This window comes from Rana temporaria, chromosome 6 (genome assembly GCF_905171775.1).
Source record: "Rana temporaria chromosome 6, aRanTem1.1, whole genome shotgun sequence".
NCBI classification, from domain to species: domain Eukaryota; kingdom Metazoa; phylum Chordata; class Amphibia; order Anura; family Ranidae; genus Rana; species Rana temporaria.
The window spans coordinates 178,823,403-178,839,298 of record NC_053494.1 but is presented as its reverse complement, the minus strand read 5'-3'; the positions used below and the strand labels follow the sequence as shown (position 1 = coordinate 178,839,298).

General features: G+C 45.0%; 1 protein-coding gene across 2 annotated transcripts in view; it reads left to right on the top strand.

Moving 5' to 3' along the window:
• The window catches only part of TANK (TRAF family member associated NFKB activator), a 123,833-nt gene that overhangs the window by 28,119 nt on the left and 79,818 nt on the right, over positions 1-15,896 (top strand). For both annotated transcript variants that reach the window (XM_040357874.1, XM_040357875.1), the window contains exons 2-3: positions 11,187-11,278; positions 11,367-11,516. In XM_040357874.1, coding sequence (XP_040213808.1) covers positions 11,418-11,516 — 99 coding nt within the window. In that variant the 5' untranslated portion in view covers positions 11,187-11,278; positions 11,367-11,417. The remainder of the gene's footprint in view (positions 1-11,186; positions 11,279-11,366; positions 11,517-15,896) is intronic.

Sequence of the window (15,896 nt, the reverse complement as noted above, 5' to 3'; positions counted from 1 at the left end):
ACTAAACTGCAGGCACATTATAGGATTGATTTTTATCTATTTGTAATCATTTTTAAAAGGAATCAGTTAACTTTTATGTCTCTATACCCTGTAAACAGTCATTTCAGCAAAAAATTGTTTTCCTTTAGTGACCCTTTAAGTGTGTCCCTAGGGGGTGCTTACTAATTGTATGGGGGGGGGGGAGGTGCCTTTACTGTGGGAAGGTAGAGATCTGTGTTCCTGCTTTTGTAGGAACACAGGATCGCAGTCTTCCCTTCTCACAGAACGGCGATCTGCCTTGTAGAACGGTGGTCTGTCTATGTAAACCTGTGTTCCGAACGATCGGACGGGCCCCGGTGGACATTGCGTCCGCAGGACCCGCTGATTGGCCCCTGAGGTCATCAGTGGTGCGCTTCCCAGACCCGGAAATGTGGGATCACGTAGAGGTATGTGATCCTGCCCAGGGGAGGAGTCTTGCCTTTAAAAATGCCCCCCTCCCCCCCAACACTTCTGACTAACCTGTGTAAGAAAGAGATTATACATAATGTATATACTGTATGTGTGTGTATAAAAGAGATATATATATATATATATATATATATATATAATATTTTTTCTATATCATATTTTTTTTTTGCTTGCTCTGGTCTGGTCACGTGATCTGGCTCCCTGGTGTCAGTCAGTGGCGGCTGCAGGGGAGAGGAAGGAGCGCTCAACAGCGGATGGCCTAACAGGGGCCCGGATTCAGAGAGCAATTGCGCCTGCGTAACCATAGTTACGCAGCGCAATTGCTGACTTGCTCCGGCGTTCCGAATGCTCCTGATTCAGGAACATCGTAACGCCGACTGCAGCCTAAAATCTGCGTGGCATAAGGCTCTTATGCCACGCAGATTTTAGGCTGCATTCTTGCGATGACCGCTAGGGGGCGCTCCCATTGTGCTCAGTGTCTAGTATGCAAATTGCATACTAACACCGATTCACAATGTTGCGCGGGCCCTGCGTACGCAAGTTACAGAGTTTCCGTACGGCGTCTTTAGCGTAAGGCTGCCCCTTCTAATAGTAGGGGCAGCCAATGCTAAAGTATACCCGCCGTTCCCGCGTCGTGAAATTTGAATTTCACGTCGTTTGCGTAAGTGATTCGTGAATGGCGCTGGACGCCATTCACGTTCACTTGGAAGCAAATGACGTCCTTGCGACGTCATTTGCCGCAATGCACGTCAGGAAAGTTTCCCGACGGCGCATGCGCTCTACGCTCGGCGCGGGAGCGCGCCTAATTTAAATGATTCCCGCCCCCTACGGGATCATTTACATTAGGCGCCCTTACGCAGAAAGAGCTACTGCTCCGTGAATCGCGCGCAGCACAGATAATTTGCGGGGGCGCAGGGCAAAAACGCTGCCCTGTGCCTCCGTAAAAAAGGGGCAAATTTCTTTGAATCCGGGCCAGGGCCTATGGATGATGTCACAACACCCAGGCATTCCAGCCATTGTCAAGCATTCTCTCCTCTCCCCTGCAGGTGGCGCTGACTGACACAGATGATCATGTGACCTGGCCAGAGCAGATCGCTCAGTGTGAATGTAGCGGGTTCACTGGATGAATAGCTATGAGATTTTCTTTCCAATACACCCCCAAGTCTCTTATCGTTGCCCACCTCTGTTTATTTCAGTCAACTAGGTACTTGCCCACACACCAGAGGGTCAGCGAAACCCCGTCCTATAATGATTGTACCTTTCACTTTCATTTATGTTTTGTTTTTGGTGCTTGATATTTAGTCACCACTTGTGATCACACCAAACACTTTAGGTGGGATTTGATGAGTAAAACGGAAAGCTTTGTGCTGAGCGCAGACGTGTCGGAGGATCTCGTTTTTGCAAAGATGTTTTTAAGCTGGAAGGTACTTTTCATAAATTGTGTCCCATACAGAGTCCTTCTTCACAACTAATACGCTTCCTACAAACTAGATCAGCCTTCCTAAACCTTTTCACTCCAGAGGAAACCTTGAAATAATTCTCAGATCTTGGGGATCCTCTGCTAATACCAATTCATTGGGGGTCAATGGGGAAAATCCCCCTTACATTGGTGATCATTGGGAAGAATGCGACTCTGAGGCTTCATTTCCACTGGCGTTTTTACAGCCACTTTTCTGAGCTTTTTTTTACAGCTTAAAAACGCCTGTCCATGTTATTCTATGGCATCATGCCCACATATGCGTTTTTGAGCTGCAAATGGCATAGGCGTTTTTGAGCTGTAAAAAAAACGCAGGACTCCAGCTCAAAAAAAAATAAAATAAAATAAACATGGACAGGCGTTTTTAAGCTGTAAAAAAGGCTAAAGAAAGTGGCTGTAAAAACGTCCATGGAAATGAAGCCTGACAGTGGTGGTCAAAATGCCACCCTTACGAACAGCTAAAAAAAACATAGTTGGGTCATGCCAGTGGCGGCTGGTGCTCCAAATTTTTGGGGGGGCACAAACAAACGAAAAAAAAAACATCAATTGCAGCCTTACTGTGCCCATCAATTGCAGCCTTACTGTGCCCATCAATTGCAGCCTTACTGTGCCCATCAATTGCAGCCTTACTGTGCCCATCAATTGCAGCCTTACTGTGCCCATCAAACGCAGCCTTACTGTGCCCATCAAACGCAGCCTTACTGTGCTCATCAAACGCAGCCTTACTGTGCCCATCAATTGCCAGTTTGCCCTGTAAAATGTCGCCAGATTGCCCAAAATGTCGCCAGATTGATTGATTCTCGGTCAGCCATCCTCCTCCACAATCCCTCAATGTCTTCTCCTGTCCTCGATGTCGCTTCAGCCAATCAGGTGACCAGTAACCAGACCCGGTGAACCTGCTTGGCTGAGACACATGTCAGTGTTAACCAGGGAACGCACACCCTGTGCGCCCTCTGGTTAACCATTTGGAAGCCGATTTAGAGCCCACAGGCTGTAATCGGGAAGCCTATCAGAGCCAGTGGCTCTGATGGACACTTCCAAAACACACCCACCGCTGTTATTCAGTCGGCCGGCGCTTAACAGGGGGCTGGCCACCTGAATAGTGGGTGTCAGCGGCGACAAAACATAGATTCATGCAATGCATGAATCTATGTATTGGGTGCAGGAGAGAGGGGGTGGCGCTCTTGCACCCACTATGGACGTACTGCCACTGGGTTATACTGTTGGATTTTCCAAGTAGCAATGGACCTAAATAAAAGGAAGGCGCTGTCAGATGGGAGGTCAATCAGCCACAGCTCAAAGAACACCTAGTAACCTCTGGAGGAACTTCACTGGAGTAACCACTTCTGGACCACCGCACGACTAAATACATCGGCAATTTAAAGAGGGATATCTCTGTTCAAGCCGCAGCTGGCTGCCATAACCCAGGTATCCTCGTCTTCTGCCGGTGGTCTGGTTTCAGATAATGGTGGTCTCTGCTGCGCATTCGCCGCAAGATCACGGTTATCGGCGGCAGGAGAGGGCTCCCCCCCCCCCTGCCCTCCGCTGCTTACCGGAGCCGTCGGTAGCGGCGGAGGCGATCGGGTCCTTCCTGGGTATGGATACGAGTGAGGGAAAGATGGCCCCCACCCATAGCGGGGCAGAAGCAACGTCAAAACGTCACTTCTGCCTATAACTCTTAAAGGGCCATTTAAAAAATAAATAATTTAATTGCATTTTAGTCCAAATATGAGATCTGAGGTCTTGTTGACCCCCAGATCTCATATTTAAGAGGACCTGTCATGCTTTTTTCTATTACAAGGGATGTTTACATTCCTTGTAATAGGAATAAAAGTGCCACTTTATTTTCTTTTATTTTTTTAGAGAACAGTGTAAAAAATAAAAGGTAAAATAAATAAGAAAACATTTTTTTTTTTTTTAAACGTGCCCTGTCCTGACGAGCTTGCGTGCAGAAGCCAACGCATACGTACCGTATTTATCAGGGTATTGCGTGCTCCGGCGTATAGCGCGCACCCCTAAAGTGGACCCGCATTCCTGTGGGAAAAAAGATTTTTGTACTTACAGTTTTGGTGTCTTGCGCGGCGGCCTCGTCGGGCCCGGCGTTCTTCTGCGGCGTCCTCCGCCCTCGATCCCTGCTTTCCCGCGCCGAGTTTGAATACTGCGCCGGCATATACCGAGCGCAGTACACTCCTGTCGGGCAGGCTCGGCTACTCTCGCGCTCACGTCCTGTACGTCCAGGACGTGAGCGCGAGAGGAGCCGAGCCTGCCCGACTATACACAAGTGTACTGCGCTCGGTATATGCCGGCGCAGTATTCAAACTCGGCGCGGGAAAGCGGGTATCGGCGTATATCGTGCACCCACGATTTTGCGGTATACGCCGATAAATACGGTAAATCATGCCTGCATATGAAAATGGTGTTCAAACCACACATGCGATTGGTAGAGCGAGAGCAATAATTCTAGCCCTAGACCTCTGTAACTCAAAACATTTTGTAAACGTCGCCTATGGAGATTTTTAATGGTAAAAGTTTGTCGCTATTCCACGCGTGGGCGCAATTTTGAAGCGTGACATGATGGGTATCAATTTTCATTATCTTTCACAATGTAAAAAAAAAAAATTGGGCTAACTTTACTGTTGTCTTATTTTTTAAGTCAAAAAGGTGTATTTTTTTTTAAAAAAAAAGTGCGCTTGTAAGACCGCTGCGCAAATACGGTGTGACATAAGTATTGCAACGACCGCCACTTTATTCTCTAGGGTGTTAGAACTTTTTTTTTTTTTTTTATAATGTTTGGGATGTTCTAAGTAATTTTCTAGCAAATCTTGTAAACAGCAAATCTCAGAAAGAGGCTCGGTCCTTAACCGGTTAAGGACCGCCGCACGACTATTTACATCAGCAGAATGGCACGGCTGGGCACATGGACGTACAGGTACGTCCTCTTTAAGATGCCCAGCCGTGTGTCGCAAACTTGCCGCTACCCGGTCCTGTCCTCCGTGACCGGACTCGTGGAACCGATCGCCGCCTGTGTCCCATGATCGGGTCACAGAGAGGAAGAACGGGGAGAGGTGAAAGGGGTGTAAAGAAACTTTCCCCGTTCTTCCTAGTGTGGCTGTCAGTGATCGTCTGTTCCCTGTGTTAGGGAATGACGATCAGTGACGTCACACGCACAGCCACGCCCCCCCCACAGTAAGAACACTCCCTTAGTACATACTTAACCCCTACAGCACCCCTCCTGGTTAACCCCTTCACTGCCAGTGACATTTTCACAGTAATCGGTGCATTTTTATAGCACTTTTCGCTGTGAAAATGACAGTGGTCCCAAAAATGTGTCAAAAGTGTTTGCCATAATGTCATGAAAAAAAACGCTGTTTTAGTAGTAAAAAAAAATATTAATAAAAATGCCATAAAACTATCCCCTATTTGGTAAACACTATAAATTTTGTGCAAACCAATCAATAAACGCTTATTGAGATTTTTTATATTTTTTTACCAAAAATATGTAGAAGAATACGTATCGGCCTAAACTGAATATATATTAATTTTTTTCAAAATTGTCGCTCTATTTTTGTTTATAGCGCAAAAAATGAAAACCGCAGAGGTGATCAAATACCACCAAAAGAAAGCTCTATTTGTGTGAAAAAAATTACGCCAATTTTGTTTTGGGAGCCACGTCACACGACCGCGCAATTGTCAGTTAAAGCGACGCAGTGCCGAATCACAAAAAGTGCCCAGGTCCTTTACCTGCATATTGGTCCGGGTCGTAAGTGGTTAAGGACCAGGGCTATTTTTCAAACTTTTTGTTTACAAGGTAAAATCAGTATGTTTTTTGCTAGAATAAATATGTATAATGTTTGGGGTTCTGACACCCTAGAAAATTAAATGGCGGTCATTGCAATACTTTGTCACACCGTATTTGAGCGCGCTTCTCCTAGGGGGGGTTATACGATGCACGGAGGAGCTACCAGCGTCGCCGGGGGACCCCGGGAGTTGAGGATTGGGGCCACTCTTTGCAAAACCACCTGCACAGAGGAGGTAAGTATGACATAGTTGTTAATTACAAACAAACAAAAACAAAGCTTTACAATCACTTTAGGCTTCATTTCCATGGACGTTTTTACAGCCACTTTTCTGAGCATTTTTTGCAGCTTAAAAACAGCTCTCCATGTTAGTCTATGGCAGCCGTCACTAAATGGCGGCCCGCGGTCCGAGTCCGGCCCGGGTGGCGCTTCTGCCCGGACCACCATGCCGCCAGAATAATTTTAAATGTCAGCGTTTGCTGGGGCCGCGGGTTTCCACAGCAACCAGTGACGCTGAGAGTGGAGAAGACAAGCTTGCGCTCACAGGGCGTGACGTCACGTGCGTGCCCCGCCCCCTGCAGCTTGCGGGTCCACTCCTGGCTCTCTGTGCGAGATTGGGGCGTGACGTCCCATGCGCGCCCCGCCCCCCTGCTACTCGCGGTCCCGGGCTCTCCTTATCGTGCAGCTTTCGCCCATCTTGCATGCAAGGTATGTGACAAGTTAATTAGTTGTCACTAATGGGCAGATTTGTTATTGTGTACACTGCTGGGCATACTTAATAATGGTCACGCTGATGGGCAGCTTTTTTTTATGTTAAGGGACACTCTGATGGACGAATTTTATATTAAGGGGCACTCTGATGGGCACAGTTTATTTTAAGGGGTACGCTGATGGGTATATTTTGAATGTGCACACTGATGAGCATATTTTGTTAAGGGGCACACTGATGGACACATTTTGTTGTGCCCATCAGAGTGCCCCTTAACATAAAATATGCCCATCAGCATACACATTAAAAATATACCCATCAGCGTACCCCTAAAATAAAATGTGCCCATCAGAGTGCCCCTTAACATAAAAGGTGCCCATCAGCGTGACCCTTATTTTATGTTAAGGGGCATGCTGATGGGAACATTTTTTGTTAAGGGGCACTCTGATGGGCATATTTTATTTTAAGAGCAACACTGATGGGCACATTTTGTATTAAGGAGCACTCTGATGGGCAGATTTTATGTTAAGGGACACGTTTTCTTGTGCCCATCAGTGTGCCCCTTTATATAAAATGTGCCCATCAGGATGTCCCTTAACATAAAACTTGTCCATTAGAGTGTACCTTAACATAAAATGTGCCCATCGGCGTGACCCTTATTTTATGTTAAGGGGGACTCTGATGGGGACATCTGATGTAAAGGGGTGCTGTGATGGGGACACCTGGTGTAAAGGGGTGCTGTGATGGGGACACCTGATGTAAAGGGGTGCTGTGATGGGGACCCCTGATGTAAAGGGGTGCTGTGATGGGGACACCTGATGTAAAGGGGTGCTGTGATGGGGACACCTGATGTAAAGGGGTGCTGTGTTGGGGACACCTGATGTAAAGTGATGTTGTGATGGGGACACCTGATGTAAAGGGGTGCTGTGATGGGGACCCCTGATGTAAAGGGGTGCTGTGATGGGGACCCCTGATGTAAAGTGATGTTGTGATGGGGACACCTGATGTAAAGGGGTGCTGTGATGGGGACCCCTGATGTAAAGGGGTGCTGTGATGGGGACCCCTGATGTAAAGGGGTGCTGTGATGGGGACACCTGATGTAAAGGGGTGCTGTGATGGGGACCCCTGATGTAAAGGGGTGCTGTGATGGGGACCCCTGATGTAAAGGGGTGCTGTGATGGGGACACCTGATGTAAAGGGGTGCTGTGATGGGGACACCTGATGTAAAGGGGTGCTGTGATGGGGACACCTGATGTAAAGGGGTGCTGTGATGGGGACACCTGATGTAAAGGGATGCTGTGATGGGGACACCTGATGTAAAGGAGCTCTGTGATGGGGACCCCTGATGTAAAGGAGCTCTGTGATGGGGAAAAATGGGAACTTGAGATTCGGACCTCGGCCCAAAGAAAATTTTAGTGACCGGACCTCCTTGAATTTTAATTCAAGACCCCTGGTCTATGGCCTCATGCCCACCATGAAGTTTTTGAGCTGTAGATGGCTGAGCCGTTTTTAAGCTGCAAAAAAAAAACCCAGGAAAAGTGCGTTCTAAAGCTCCAGAGTAGAGCTGTAAAAACGCCAGGCGTTAAAAAACGCTACCGCTGCGTTTTTGAACTCCAGCTCAAAAAAATAAATAACATGGACAGGCGTTTTTAAGCACTTAAGGACCGGACCAATATGCTGCCTAAAGACCCAAGGTGTTTTTACAGTTCGGGACTGCGTCGCTTTAACAGACAATTGCGCGGTCGTGTGACGTGGCTCCCAAACAAAATTGGCGTCCTTTTTTCCCCACAAATAGAGCTTTCTTTTGGTGGTATTTGATCACCTCTGCGGTTTTTATTTTTTGCGCTATAAACAAAAATAGAGCGAAATTTTGAAAAAAAATGCAATATTTTTTACTTTTTGCTATAATAAATATCCCCCAAAAACATATATATATTTTTTTTTTTCCCTCAGTTTAGGCCGATGCGTTTTCTTCTACCTATTTTTGGTAAAAAAAATCGCAATAAGCGTTTATCGATTTGGTTTGCGCAAAATTTATAGCGTTTACAAAATAGGGGATAGTTTTATTGCATTTTTATTATTTTTTTTTTTTTTTACTACTAATGGCGGCGATCAGCGATTTTTTTTTCGTGACTGCGACATTATGGCGGACACTTCGGACAATTTTGACACATTTTTGGGACCATTGTCATTTTCACTGCAAAAAATGCATTTAAATTGCATTCTTTATTGTGAAAATGACAGTTGCAGTTTGGGAGTTAACCACAGGTGGCGCTGTAGGATTTAGTGTACACTTAGTGTGTGTTTACAACTGTAGGGGGGTGTGGCTGTAGGAATGACGTCATCGATCGAGTCTCCCCTATAAAGGGGATCACTCGATCGATGCAGCGTCATAGTGAAGCACGGGGAAGCCGTGTTTACATACGGCTCTCCCCGTTCTTCAGCTCTGGGGAGCGATCGCGACGGAGCGGCTATAAACAAATAGCCGCGCCGTCGTCCCGGATCGCTCCCCGAGGGAACCCGACCGTTGCGTGTAGCGGGGGGGGGGTCCCGATCGGACCCCCGACCCACGTCTAGGCAGGCACGTACAGGTACGTTGATGTGCCTGTCCGTGCCATTCTGCCGACGTATATCTACATGCGGCGGTCGGGAAGTGGTTAAGCTGTAAAAAAGGCTAAAGAAAGTGGCTGTAAAAACGTCCATGGAAATGAAGCCTAATACTGATTTCAGTTTGGATCTATTATTTCAGCTGAATATTTGACATCCAGGTGGAGCAGAAACCGGATTGTTCTTGCATCATTTATGACACTTGTATATTATTTATGCAATGTTTGTACATCGCCTTTGCGCTCTCCCGGATTTATGACTCGTCCAGAACTTTTATTATGGGATTACAGGAGACAAGAATAGTTGGAAAGCCAGCTTGTAAAAAGAACCTGGTTTACAGAGGATTACAAGTACTGTATGTTTAAAAACCTTCTGATGATGATGATGTATCACTCTTCATGGGTTTTATTTTTATATGGGATAGATTAGCACACCTTACTCCACTGTCCAATGACCTTCCTTCTTGCCACTTTCGGTTGTGATGGTTGGTCCACCAAAGCTGCTCTGCATGTTGGTATTTATCTGATTTAATAGGTCTTGTTGGTGCCCTTCTGGCCAACACCATGATGCCTGCATTGTAATTGGTGCAGGAACACTTAGCTAGATTCACATAGAGTTAGGCCGGCGTATCAGTAGATACGCCGACCTAACTCGGAATCTGCGCCGACCTAAGTTTTAAGTGTATTCTCAAACAGATACACTTAAACCTATCTAAGAAACGACGGCTTGCGCCGTCCTATCTTAGGGTGCAATATTTAGGCTGGCCGCTAGGTGGCGCTTCCATTGCGGTTGGCGTAGAATATGTAAATCACTAGATACGCCTATTCACGAACGTACGCCCGACCGACGCAGTACAGATACGCCGTTTACGTAACGCATTATCAGGCCTAAAGTTATTCCAACAAATAATTGGAATAGTAATGTTAAAGTAAAGTAAAGGCCACAGTGGGATGCAATAGAATACCTACGCAAGGGCTTGATAAAGTCTGTCATTTATTACCAGCGCCATGGCCGGCGAAATTCGGAAATTTTACGTCGTTTGCGTAAGTTGTCCGTGAATAGGGATTTACGTCATTTACGTCCATGTCGAAACCAATAGGCCTGTGCGGCGTCCGTTGCCGCAATGCACACTGGGATATGTAGGCGGACGGCGCATGCGCCGTTCCAAAAAAGTCAATCACGCCACATTAACATAAAATACGCCCCCTCAGCTAAATTTGAACTAGGCGCCCTTATGCCCGCCCGATTTACGCTACGCCGCCGTAACTTAGCAGGCAAGTACTTTGAGAATCATGTACTTGCCTCGCTAAATTACGGCGGCGTCGTTTAAATGCCATACGCTACGCCGCCGCAACTATGCGCTCGCCATCCTGAATCTAGCTAACTGGCTACATCATCAAGATAGGACAATGCCAATGGTGGGAGTGCCCATCCAATTTCCAGCGCTGGAGAGCAGAGGGCCAGACTGGGCAGTAAGGTGTGTTTTACCATGTGCCAGCCCATACCATAGACAACAAATACCAAAAGATTTATGGGGGGGGGGGGGAAATTACTTAGAACCCCCAAACATATATAGTGACCCAAGAGAATAAAATGGTGGTTGTTGCAATATTTTATGTCACACTGTATTTGCGCAGTGTTCTTTCAAATGCAATTTTTTGGGAAAAATTACTTTTCAAATCTTTTCTGTATAATGTGAAAGATTTTACGCCGAGAGAATCTTGATCACAAAAAAAAAAAAAAAAAGGAAGTGATCAAATACCACCAAAAGAAAGCTCTATTTGTGGGGAAAAAATTATACAAATGTTGTTTGGGGTACAGCGTTGCATGACTGTGCAATTATCATTCAAATTGTGATAGCGCTGAAAATTGGTCTTGACAGGAAGGTGTATAAGTGGCCAGTATTGAAGTGGTTTAAGACTAGGTTCACCTATAAGACCTGGTTACATGCCACACCCGTATTTAGGGTGTCTTCCATTGGTTCTCATCGGTAAGCTCAATAGAGTCCCCTCATTGGCTGCTTGAACCAATTTTCAGGGAGGTTTAAATGATTGGGCATGTTGGTAAATAAGGTTGGCTTTTTGTTCTTGAATAATGAAAGCCATAATATATTGCTTGATCTTCTTCTTCTTCATTGTAATTCCTGTAGGTAGAAGTATATTGCTAAACCTCCCAAGAATGACTTGATTGAGCAAGACACTGAGCAGAGCCGTTGGGAAACCATTCTTTGTCATTTTTCAGGTAACTATTTCGGTGATGTAATCCTGGTTATGTACTGTGAGTGTTCCTGTGATTCAGGCAAGCTTTCATTATTTTCTGTCTTTTGAAGGTTGCAGTTATTATCCACACCCTTTTTAGTGATGATACAGAACTGGGAAATATGGATAAAAGCCAAGGAGATCAGCTTAACAGAGCCTACGAAGCATATCGTCAGGCATGTATGGATAAAGAGCGCTACAAAAAAGAACTACAGCAAAAGGTAAAAGGTTACCGCCAGCGACTTGAAACGTGGGCCAGACTTTCACAGTTGTCGCGCTCACTTCTTGATGGAATGAGTTGCCTGAACGCAATGTAAAAAAAAAAAAAAATATGATTCATTTCCAATTTGGCATACTTACCATGTTATTGAAGAAAAGGGACTCTTGCTGCTTATCCTTTTTCAGTCTCTGTTTTTCCTTTATTTTAGATCTGAATTCAGGAAAGACATTTAAAGCGACGCTGTCTACCAAAACATTTTTTAACCACGAGTCCCAGCACTTAATTCATGGTGCTGGTAATAAATGACAGACTTTATCAAGCCCTTGCATAGGTCTTCTATTGCATCCCACTGTGGTATTAATAACAGCCACTGCTGAAACCCTGAAGAAAGGGCGTGGCTTTCCCCGAATCGTGTTGGGAGTATTTGATGCTCTTTTATACTCCTCAAATCCTACCCAAGAGTTTGTCTGCTGAGCGCTCCTTTTGTATCTTTAACCACTTGCTTACTAGGCACATAAACCCCCTTTGTGCCCAGGCGAAATTTCAGCTTCCGGCACTGCGTCGCTTTAACTGACAATTGCGCGGTCGTGCGACGTGGCTCCCAAACAAAATTGACGTCCTTTTTTTCCCACAAATCAAGCTTTCTTTTGGTGGTATTTGATCACCTCTGCGGTTTTAATTTTTTGCGCTATTAACAAAAAAAGAGCCACAATTTTGAAAAAAACCCACAATGGCCCAGATTCACGTAGAATCGCCTATCTTTAGGCGGGCGTAGCGCATCTCAGATACACTACGCCGCCGTAACTTAGAGCGGCAGGTCCCGTATTCTCAAAGAACTTGCGCTTTAAGTTACGCCGGTGTAGTGTAACTGGGACGGCGTAAGCCCGCCTAATTCAAATGTGGAAGTGGTGGGCGTGTTTTATGTAAATTAATCGTGACCCAAACGTATTTGACGCTTTTAACGAACGGTGCAATTATGCCGCAAAGACTCAATGCTTTCGACGTGAACGTAACTTACGCACAGCCCCATTCACGGACGACTTACACAAACGACGTAAAACATGAAAAAATTCAACGCTGTTCCGACGTCCATACCTAACATTGGTACGCCTCATTTACGCCTCATAGAGCAGGGGTAACTTTACGCCGGTAAAAGCCTTACGTAAACGGCGTATCTGTACTGCGACGGCCAGGCGTACGTTTGTGAATAGGCGTATCTAGCTGATTTTCATATTCTAAGCGTAAATCAGCGTACACGCCCCTAACGGCCAGCGTAAATATGCAGTTAAGATATGGCGGCGTAGGAGACTTACGCTGGTCGTATCTTATACAAATTCTGGCGTATCTGATTCTTTGAATCAGGCGCCAAGATACGACGCCTCACACTCAGAGATGCGACGGTGTATCTGGAGATACGCCGTCGTATCTCCTACGTGAATCTGGGCCTGAATTTTTTACTTTTTTCTATAATAAATATCCCAATTTTAAAAAAAAAACATTTTTTTTCGCAGTTTAGGTCGATAAGTATTCTTCTACGTATTTTTATAAAAAAAAATCGCAATAAGCGACTGGTTTGCGCAAAAGTTATAGCGCCTACAAAATAGGGGACAGAATTATGTTTTTTTTTTGTTTTGTTTTTTACTAGTAATGGCGGCAATCTGCGATTTTTTTTATTTTTTTTTTATTTTTTTATTGTGACTGCGACATTACGGCAGACATATCGGACACTTTTGACACATTTTTGGGACCATTCATATTTATACAGCGAACACTGCTATAAAAATGCATTGATTACTGTATAAATGTGACTGCCAGTGAAGGGGTTAACACTAGGAGGCGAGGAAGGGGTTAGATGTGTAAACTGGGAGTGTTTCTAACTGTGTGTGGGGGGGGCGACTGACTGGGGGAGGTGACCGATGCTGTGTCCCTATGTACAAGGGACACAGATCGGTCTCCTCTCTTCCTGACAGGACGTGAATCTGTGTGTTTACACACACAGATCCACGTCCTTGTCTGTGTATCCGCCGATTGCGGGTGGCTGGCGGACGTCGCAGCCGCCAGGCACGCGCATCGGCACTTCAGTGATGCCGCGGGAGCGCGTGCGCACCGGCGGCGGCGCTCGCGCGCCCCCCAGTGGCCGGAGGAGCGGAGGACGTCCATAGACGTCCTCCCGGCAATTGAGAGCCACCTTGCGGCTGTCTTTTGACAATTGGCCGGATGCAAAGTGGTTAAGAAAAGGAACATGGTCCACATACTCTATACCTTCATCATGCATATCTGGATTGGGATCTTGCTGGTAGATAATGTTATGTTTAACCAATCAGTACTGCAAGAATCCCAGAAATGAGAAGGTGAACATGTCACTTTTAATACAATAAATGATAGGAAGAGCAGAATGTGGACTCTTTGGGGGAGATTTACTACACAGTTGGGTTGAAAAAGACACAAGGCCATATAGAACCAATAGAAGGAAAAAATAAATATAAATATACGCACACAATCCTATACCCACAGTTGATCTGGAGGAAGGCCAAAAAAAAAAGCATGATCCAATTTGCTCCAGCAGAGGAAACAATTCCTTCCTGATCCCCCTAGAGGCAATGGGATATTCCCTGGATCAACTTTAGCTATAAATATAAATATTAGTATCCAGTTATATTATGTCTATCTAGGAAAGAATCCAGGCCTTTATTAAAACAATCTACTGAGCTGGCCAGAACCAGCTCTCGAGGGAGTCTACTCCACATTTTCGCAGCTCTTACTGTGAAGAAACCTTTCCATATTTGGAGATAAAATCTCTTTTCCTCTAGACGTAAAGAGTGCCCCCTTGTCCTCTCTGATGACCTTAAAGTGAATAACTCAACACCAAGATCACAATATAGACCCCTTATATATTTGTACGTGTTGATCATATCCCCCCACTAATCTCCTCCTCTCAAGTGAATAAATTCAGTTCCTCTAATCTTTCTTCCTAGCTGAGCTCCTCCATGCCTCAGTTTAGTTGCCTGTAACAAGAGGGCCCGTGGGACTAGAGGCGCTTGCAGGGTGTGGGGTACTTCTGTTTCTGCTTCACCGATGACTCTTGTGTCTAAAGTCATCTTATGTCCACTAGGGGCATAGGATGACTGAGAAATTATATCTTGGACTACATGAGATGGGGCAGTAATGATAATTCACAATGTATTCCAGGATATCTTGAAATATTACAGGTTGTTGATTCTAAACCCAACCGGTCAATAGAAAGAGTGATTCATTCAATGTGGGAACACTGACTGTTAAGGTGTTTAATGTTGTCTGCTACTGTCATCTAAATGAACCTTAGTCTGGCTCTCAAGAACCTTTCATGGTGTGATGCTAATTGACACTGTATTGTGTGAATTTCTATTGATGATAAATGAGAGAGAGAAGAGCTTATCTCAGAGTCATGATGATTAGTAATTAGCTCATGTAGATTATCTCGGAGTCAGAATGGCTGTCTCCTAAAATGTGTGTATTTAGCTTTATAAAAGGGGAAAAAAAATAGCCTTTAGTATTGCTTTAAATGGTGTGTGTGTGTGTGTGTTTTTTTTTTCTTAATACAAGTGGCCCAAGTACCTGAATTTGACTTGGTATGAGCCTCTTGCAGTTTACTTTACAGAAAAGCTGAGAGAGGTAGAGGGAGGAATAGCACAAGGAAACAATCAGGTGTGCTACACTGCAAACCGCATGCTACTTGGGGGAGAGAACAGAGAAATACGTTCATTGGTGTGCTGCTTCTCATTGCACTGTCCAGTCACAGGGAAGGGGTGGTGGAAGTTAAATTGAAGTTTGCTCTCTGAGAGGGAGCTGTATTGGGGGGCAGAGCTGTGTAATTCTGAGGTGCAGAAATGCAAATCATTTGGCATAAAAAAAATGGTTTCCCTGGAATTCAGCTTTATTTTCCAAAAAAAAAAAAGATCTTGTTGGTACCCAGGGTGAATCCAGATCCCTACAACCTAGTATCCTTGCCTTTCTTGTTTTCTAGGGATATGACACCATCTATAAAATTTTATAATTTTCAGTGTAATTATTTTATTTTATGTTAATCCCATTTTTTATGTCATCACTTAAGAGCTGCTGGGTGTAATGGAAATCTGGTTTACGTATTGAGAAATAGTACGGCATGTCCTGACATTACTGTAAAACAAGCATTAGGCAGACCGTGTGATGCTTCACTGACGTGAGGCCAGATAATTAATAGCTACGTCTCTAAGTAATATTCTGGCACAAAATTCTGATTTTTAACGTGTGTAAAACATGAAAAAAGTGTCCGGACAGCATGCGATTAAGCTTTTTACCCGCTCTGTATTTTAACCCTTCGCCTCCCTTATCCTGCACAATAACCAGAGCTTTTTTTCTCAGA